We start from the raw sequence: 7,678 nt of genomic DNA, 5'->3' as shown, positions 1-7,678 counted from the left end.
ATGTTCGGGAGAGAAGCTCTCTCTTTTTCAACCTGTTTTGTGCAGTCTTTGGCCACGCTTTTCCTGTCGCAGTTAATGGCCAGCAGCCTCAACCCCTGTGTGGAGGTACGTGATCTCTAAATAACCAAATCCTTTTGTTTCTCAAGAGCAGCTTTCCCCAGCCTGTGAAATTTGTGTCTCTGATGTGCTGGGTGCTCATCTTCCTGTGGGGTGTATTGTCTTTTGCCAGCAGTATTCCGCAGCTTTGCAGAAAGCATACGCCACCATGGAAATCCTGGTCTAAACCAGCTCCCAGCACAGAAAAAGTAGCTTTGACCTATTGTAGCTTTGTTTCCCTTTGCTTGGTATTGCTAAGGTGCAGTTATTAACCCCAGGAGAAGCCAATGGATCCCATTCTCCTACAGCAATAGACTCAGGCCATGCCTACGCTACAAAATTAAGTCGACCTAACTTACGTCAGCATACAGCTGCCGTAGTAATTACATTGCTTGTGCGTGTTTGCTCTTTGTTCCCTGTGTCGGCGGTGCGAGTCCTCACCAGGAGCACTTGTATCGATTGTACAGTCAGCGTGGGGCATTGTGGAAGGGCTGCTGAAAGCCAGTAACAGTCGACATAAGCAACGCGGTGTCTACCCTGATGCTGTGTCGACCCAACTACATCAACCTTGATTCTACGCTGCTCGCGGAAGTGGAGTTATTAAGTCGGCGTAGCAGTGCAGGTGTGTTGGTGGGAGTGAAATTTAAGTGTCAACACTTCCATAGTTAGGTTGACATAAGCTGTCTTGGGTTGACCTAACTCTGTAGTGCAGACCAGACCTCAGACCCTGTAGTATTACTACTGCAAGCTGTGATATTTTAGGCTGTTACTGTAATATGTTGCAGAGTTGTTTTTGCAGCCACTGGTCAGCAACTTGTTGCTGAGTTGGTTGTTTCCAGACATCACCTTTATAAATAAACGAGCTCTATAAGAAATAAAGTTAAATATTCTTTAAGAATTAAGTTTAATGCTGATTTAGGATTATTACTGTCTGAGAGTATATCTGTTCCCTGGTGCATTACCAGCGTCACATAGAATCTGGTCTTTAAAAGCTCTGGTCCAGATTTGCCTCTGATATAAGTAGGCACAATCCGGAGGACTTGCACCTGATTACACTTGCAATTATATTGGTTATTGGTTTGGGAAGCAGAAATGCTATTACAAGAATAGATGCAGATGCTTGGACTGTACATGATGTTGCTTCCTGTTGCTCAGTGCGGCCCAGAGGATCTGTCTGTTACAGAGATATTTAGCCTGCAAGCTATAGCTTTCTGATGGTTTAACTTTCCGGCACTTTGTGGAATCTAGCTGTTGATCGGCTCTGTGAATATTGCAGGAGATCACCAACATAACTTACAGATGCATGGAGTTGAACCTCTCTGGAGTTCCAGATGAAATCCCACCTTCCACCCAGAACTTGGATCTGAGTTTCAACCCACTGGAATCACTGACCTCAAATTATTTCTCAGCAGTTCCTGCACTGAGGTTTCTGGACCTCACTAGGTATGGAACCTTTCACATTGATGTTGTCCTACTGGATGCAGACAGGGCTTTTGCGTCACATTGATTGATCCTGTTTCAGACTCACCAATGCACTGACATAGGGACAGGCACTGTTCTTTTTGCTCTTGTGTCTGTGTGGCTCAAAGGGTGGTTCTGGCTAAAAAGGGTTTTAATCCTGCACCATAATTGAGGCTCCTGCGCAGTGCTATCACAATGATGCTGTTCTAAGGTGCAACTCCTGCACTTCATTTCACTGGTGGATGCCCAGGCAGAAGCTCTGAAAAGTTGACTGTGCAGAGGGTAGCACCTTCTTACTAAAAGGATCTGCTCCCTGGGTGCGTTCTGCTTTACTACTTCTGTTAGACTGTCAGAGCCAACTCCGCTAAGAGACGATGGGCTGGAGTCCATTCCTTCTTGTGCATCAGCAGCAGAGTTGTTTCCTGAGTTCCAGTCCGCGACCCCTTGTTTTGACAGCACATGGGCAGTAAAGCAGTTGCACGGGTGTCACTGAGGACATAATCTGGAGGCGATGGGGTGTCACAGAAGTAAGTGAAGCCCATATTTGTCTTACACAACCTGCATTATGTTGTGCACAAGATAGATAGTACCCAGTGCAAGTTTCACATGGCATTTTGTGGGCTGCAGGTGAAGAAATAGGCATCTTTTTAGTGGTAAACAGGGCACGTTTGAGCCTGGAGATCACCTAGAGACAGTAAATGTGGAGACCCAGTGACACCACTCCTACAGAGCTGAACTGCACTTTAAAGATTCAATGGGAGCGGTGAATTATATTAATAATAATGATTACTATTATTTACATAGAGGCATTGGTACCCGCGGCACTCTACAGACACATCAGAAGAAAAGCGCCCCACCCCACAGAGCTTGCGCGGTAATTAAGACCATGTACTTACTGGCACATCTCCTCTGATGATGGAAATTCTCTCCAGCTCCGATGGCCCATTTCAGACCCTACACCCGCTAGAGGCTCACATGAGGTCTGAGCTGTAGTTTTAAGAGCTGCCTTTGGCCTCACATGAGGGATATCTGCTCTGGGATGAATTCCGCTCTGAGCATAAGATAAATCCGACACCGGGGCTGAGCAATTGCTGAATGCTGCTGTGCTTGTCGAGGCTAGTCCCTTTTAAGTTCAGATAGCTGTTTACGGGGCCTGTCCATAGGTGCTGGAACTAGGGGTGCTGGGGGGTTTAAATAGGGTTTACAGTTTGGTTCAATGGCTCTCAGCACTCCCACTACAAAAATTGTTCCTGTGCCCGTCTCCCTCCAGCCCAATGAACTGTTTCAGAGCTGATCTACGCTGATAACTTACCTGGGCATTGCTACGTCTCTCAGGGGAGTGGAAAATCCACCCCTCTGCGAAACAGAAATGCCAGCTGACCCCCGGGGTAGGTCAACAGAAAAATTCTTCCATCAGCCCAGGGCTTCTCTCCTCTTGAGCTCTCCTGCAGCACAGGCACGTCAATGCAGCAGTTCAAGTGTAGACACTGTCTGTGCCAATGGGAGGGGTTCTCCCGTCGGCGTAATTAATCCACTTCCCCAAGAGGCGGTAGCTATGTCAACGGGAGAATTCTTCCATCGACCTACCGCTGTCTGAGGTCAGCTGAACTACGGCGCTCAGGGGGTGGATGTTTCCCACCCCTGAGTGACGTAGCTGGGTCAGTCCAATGTAGACCAGTCCATAGCTACTGCCACCCGGTGAGGAGCATGAACTACAGCGACAGGAAAACCCCTCCCGTTTGTAGTGAGTGTCTACACTGGAGCGCAGGAGCATTTTAAGTGTAGACCGAGCTGTAGCATGAAGGTTTTGAGGTTCAGGGTAGAACCCTGTATCCCTGCACGCGAATCCCTCACTAACTCTCATTGCCTAGAGGAGCAGTCGGCCTTTCCTTCCTTTCCGGATGCTAGGAGCTGAAGCTGTGTTCTAAATTGTTCTAGGGAAAGTTTCCTTTAGACTAGCAATCAGAGCTCAGATTTCACCTCGGACTAAAATCCATGTACCTGACTCCTTATGAGCCTCTGCTGCTGGAACTGAAGGGCTAAAGCTCCAATTCAGCAATTTTTTTTTAGCACATGCTTATGTACACCCCCTATCCAGCAAAGCACTTAAGCCTGTGCTTACCTTTGCTGAATAGGGATGGACTGCTCAATACAGACCTAAATCCCTTAGGCCAAGTGGTAGAGGTTCATGTGTATGGTGCTGAAGCTCCTGGGCTTAAACCTGTCTGCTGAACCAAGTGGGATTGGTTATAGAGTGAATGGGTCATATAGGAGATTTGGTGATGGAGGCAGTGTTGCCTAGTGGATGGAGCATTAGACTAGGACTCAGGAGATCAGGGTTCTATTTCCAGCTTTGCCACTGGCCTGCTGGGAGACCAAAGGCAAGTCATGTCACCGCTTTGTGCCTCAGTTTCCCCATCTGTAAAATGGAGATAATGATACTGTCCTCCTTTGTAAAGTGCTTTGAGATAGATCTATGGATGTAAAACACTATAGGAGAGCAAGATAGTATTATTATTATAGAATGGGTATCCAACATGGGGTTTGAACCCCACTAGACCTTAGACATTCAGGGTGAGGTTCCCTAGGGGAGGTTAGCATGTAACCCATACTAGGAGTATGTGGGTTATTTTCCACATTTCATGCCTGAATCACGTAAGAGGTTTATGAGTCTGCTACTGCTTCCAGCTGTGGTGTTTTTAGTCTGTTCGTTTAAGCGATAGAGGATCATGCTTTTAGCACTGAAGGTTCTGGGTTCAAATCCTGCAGACTGCCCCAAGCAGATTCAGCCACATACAACATTCCGCACCATGATGTAGATTTAGGGTCTTCCCATGGCTTGTTGGTAACTCTGCGGCACTCTTCTGAGTTTAAGGTTTCCTTTCATTCCAGAAATGAAGGCTGAGATTGTCAGAGCTGCCTGAGGAAATTGAGTCAAGTTCCCATGAAAATGAAATGGAATGAGGTACCCAGATCACCTAGGTGCCTTGTAAAAGCTCAGCCTCTGTTTTAAAGCCTTTTGGTGGTGATGAAACCCTAGAATGTCAATGGGTGCTTTTGATTAGGACTGAGAGGCGGTAAAGGAAGCCTGCACTCTGCCTCACTGTAGACAGCTCTGTAAATCCCTTGCTTTCAAATTTAATTCCAGATTTAGGCAGGGCAGAAGAGATGTGAGAGACGTCTTCTCTATGTCAGCATTCCTTTCCTTTCCGCTAAGCTGATTTCTTTCTGCCTGGTTGGGCAGGTCTGCATCTCTGGGCGATAATGTTGTGTTCACACATAGATCTGGTGTGATAATATTGCCCTGGGTTTGATAATGTTGTGTCTGCAAAGCTGCCTAGCTTGGTAATGCTCCATACCCACCTGCACCTGGCATAATGACACGGCGTCTGCACCCAGTGCAGTAACGCAGTACCCATGTGCATGTGCGTGTGACAGAAGTGATAATGCTTCATGTATATTGTTCTCTTTTCTTGCATAACAGGTGTCACATCCAGACAATTGAAGACTATGCTTTTGAGGATCTTCCTAACTTGCTCACCTTGATTCTGACTGCAAATCCCCTCTGGCACCTGGGACCAAAAGCCTTCTATAGTTTGACATCCCTGCAGAAGCTGGTAGCTGTGGAAGACAACATATCCTCGCTAGCTGACCTGCCCATTGGACATTTACATACTCTGCAGGAGCTGAATGTGGCCACGAACAATGTAGACTCTTTGAAGCTCCCCAAATATTTCTCCAACCTGACTTTTCTCCGATTCCTGAGCCTTCAATCGAACAAGATCTCATCTATCTCCATAGGAGACCTGGATGTTTTGCAAGGAGAGAAGGGGCTCAACCTAACATTAGTGCTGTCTAGCAATGATATAAAATATATTCAGCCGGGCTCCTTTGAGGGGATTCATCTTCATGAGGTGTCTCTGAGGGCTTGTTTTGAGAACACCAGTGTTATGAAGGCTTGCATCCAAGGCCTTGCTGGCTTACAGGTCCACAGACTAGTGCTTGGAGAGTTCAGGAACATTCAGAGAGTGGAGGACTTCAGTAATGGGCTCCTGGATGGACTGTGTCTGGTGCAGCTGCAGGAGTTTGTGTTCATTTGCTTCAAGAGGTTTAATAATGGCACAGACACTCTCTTCGACTGCCTGGTCAACACCTCCACTGTTCGGCTGGTGGATCTCTACCTCGACCAGGTGTCAGCGGTCCCGACTGCCTCCAGAATACACCAGCTGGAATGCAAGACCTGCAAGTTCAGTGAGGTGCCTGCCCTGAAGCTGTCCTCCTTCAAAGAGCTGAGACTGCTTCGGATCACCAAGAGCAAATACCTCACTGGCTTCCAGCAGAAGTTTGTGGATCTGCCTAACCTGGAGGTCCTGGATCTGAGTGAGAACCGGCTCAGCTTCATCCAATGCTGCTCCTTTCACCTGGGTGGGACTCCAAAGTTGAAGCACTTGAACTTGAGCTTCAACTCCATAATCAGCATGTCCGGAGGCTTGCCTCTCAATGAGCTGGTATCTCTGGACTTTCAGCACTCAAAGCTGTATGGTCTTGGCACCGTCCCTGTCTTCTTCTCCCTTGGGAAACTCATCTACCTTGATATTTCCTACACCAACACTCACGTCGAGTCCCAGTATGTGTTCTATGGCTTAGCGTCCCTGCAAGTGCTCAAGATGGCTGGCAACTCCTTTAAGGACAACAACCTGGGCGACAGCTTCAAGAACCTGACCCAGCTGCTCACCCTGGATGTTTCCAGCTGTAAAGTGATACAGGTGTCTCTGAGCACATTTTCTTCCCTTGGTAAATTGCAGAAGCTAAACATCAGCCACAACAAGCTGCTGACTTTTGACCACCCAGCCTACAAGCCTCTCCAGGCCCTCACTGTCCTGGACTTTAGCAGCAACCAGCTGACTGTCTTGACAGAAAACGCTCAGGAGAGCCTGCCGAGCAGCTTGGTCCACCTGGACCTCTCTTACAACCTGTTTGTCTGCTCCTGCAACCACCTGAGTTTCCTGAAGTGGGCCCAGGAGCACGGGGAGCTGCTCCTGAGCACCGAGCTGATGGTCTGCATCAGCCCTGAGCACCTGAAGAATGCGAGTGTGCTGAACTTTGACCTCTCCTCCTGCCAGTTCAGTGCCGTTCTGGTGGCCGTCTATGTGGGCACGGCCCTCGCTGGAGCTGTGTTCTTGTTCCTCATTTACAAATACTACTTCAACCTGTACTACGGGCTGGTGCTGCTCAGCGGGTGCAGGCGGTACGCGGACAGGGACGACACCTACGACGCCTTTGTCATCCACTCCAGCAAGGACATTGAGTGGGTGAGAAAGGAGCTGGTTGAGACCTTGGAGGGGGGAGTGCCCCCCTTCCACCTCTGCCTCCACTACCGGGACTTCACGCCAGGGGTGCCCGTCGCCTCCAACATCATCCACGAAGGGTTCCTGAGCAGCAGGAAAGTCATCGCCGTCATCTCCAACCACTTCATGGAGAGCAAGTGGTGCAGCTTTGAGTTTGAGATCGCCCAGTCCTGGCAGTTCATGGAGGGCAGAGCTGGCATCATCCTGATTGTCCTGGAGGAAGTGGATAAGGTGCTGCTGAGGCGTAAGCTGGGGCTGTCCCGCTACCTGAAGAGGAACACCTACCTCGAGTGGAAGGACAGGGAAATAAGCAGGCACCTCTTCTGGAGGCAGCTGCGAACGGCCTTGCTAGATGGCAAAACAGAACCAGGAAGGGGGGGAAACTAATGGGAACCAACGATGATGGTGCTTCCCCATTCCTTGCTCTCTCTGCCTGGCCCTGACTGAAAGCTGGGGTTGAGGAGCTGGGTCTCCAGGAGTTGTTTCCTTTGGAGCTGGAGGAATTTAATTCTCCTGAAGTACGAGAGTGGGGAACCAGCGAAACTCTAGGCCAGGGGTGGACAAACGTTTTGGCCCGAGGGCCACATCTGGGTATGGAAATTGTATGGTGGGCCATGAATGCCCACGAAATTGGGGGTTGGGGTGTGGCTGGGGGTGAGGGCTCTGGATGGAGGATGTGGGTTCTGGGGTGGTGCCAGAAATGAGGAGTTCAGGGTGCAGGAAGGGGCTCTGGGCTGGGGCAGGAGTGCGGGTGTGGAGGTGAGCTCTGGGGT

The 7,678-nt window shown here is 49.1% G+C and overlaps 1 protein-coding gene across 2 annotated transcripts; it reads left to right on the top strand.

The window, feature by feature from the left end:
• TLR4 (toll like receptor 4) lies at positions 1-7,292 on the top strand. 2 transcript variants are annotated; one of them, XM_065418889.1, is made up of 3 exons: positions 1-105; positions 1,373-1,539; positions 5,042-7,292. In XM_065418889.1, exons 1-3 carry the CDS (start codon positions 1-3, stop codon positions 7,290-7,292), a joined length of 2,523 nt encoding a protein of 840 aa, XP_065274961.1. The 2 variants fall into 2 exon arrangements, with proteins under 2 accessions (XP_065274961.1, XP_065274962.1); XM_065418890.1 differs by having other exon boundaries at positions 94-105; positions 1,376-1,539.
• The last annotated feature ends 386 nt before the right edge of the window (positions 7,293-7,678 follow it).

The sequence above is a fragment of the Emys orbicularis genome, chromosome 18 (genome assembly GCF_028017835.1).
Source record: "Emys orbicularis isolate rEmyOrb1 chromosome 18, rEmyOrb1.hap1, whole genome shotgun sequence".
Classification (NCBI taxonomy): Eukaryota; Metazoa; Chordata; order Testudines; family Emydidae; genus Emys; species Emys orbicularis.
This window is presented reverse-complemented; position numbering and strand designations above follow the sequence as displayed.

What these genes read in the sequence shown, in the direction of transcription:
- TLR4 (XM_065418889.1), top strand. Translation starts at nt 1, where the DNA reads ATGTTCGGGAGAGAAGCTCTCTCTTTTTCAACCTGTTTTGTGCAGTCT. An exon ending in GCCTCAACCCCTGTGTGGAG is followed by an intron (nt 106 to 1,372) that starts GTACGTGATCTC and finishes TGAATATTGCAG; the next exon opens with GAGATCACCAACATAACTTA. An exon ending in AGGTTTCTGGACCTCACTAG is followed by an intron (nt 1,540 to 5,041) that starts GTATGGAACCTT and finishes CTTGCATAACAG; the next exon opens with GTGTCACATCCAGACAATTG.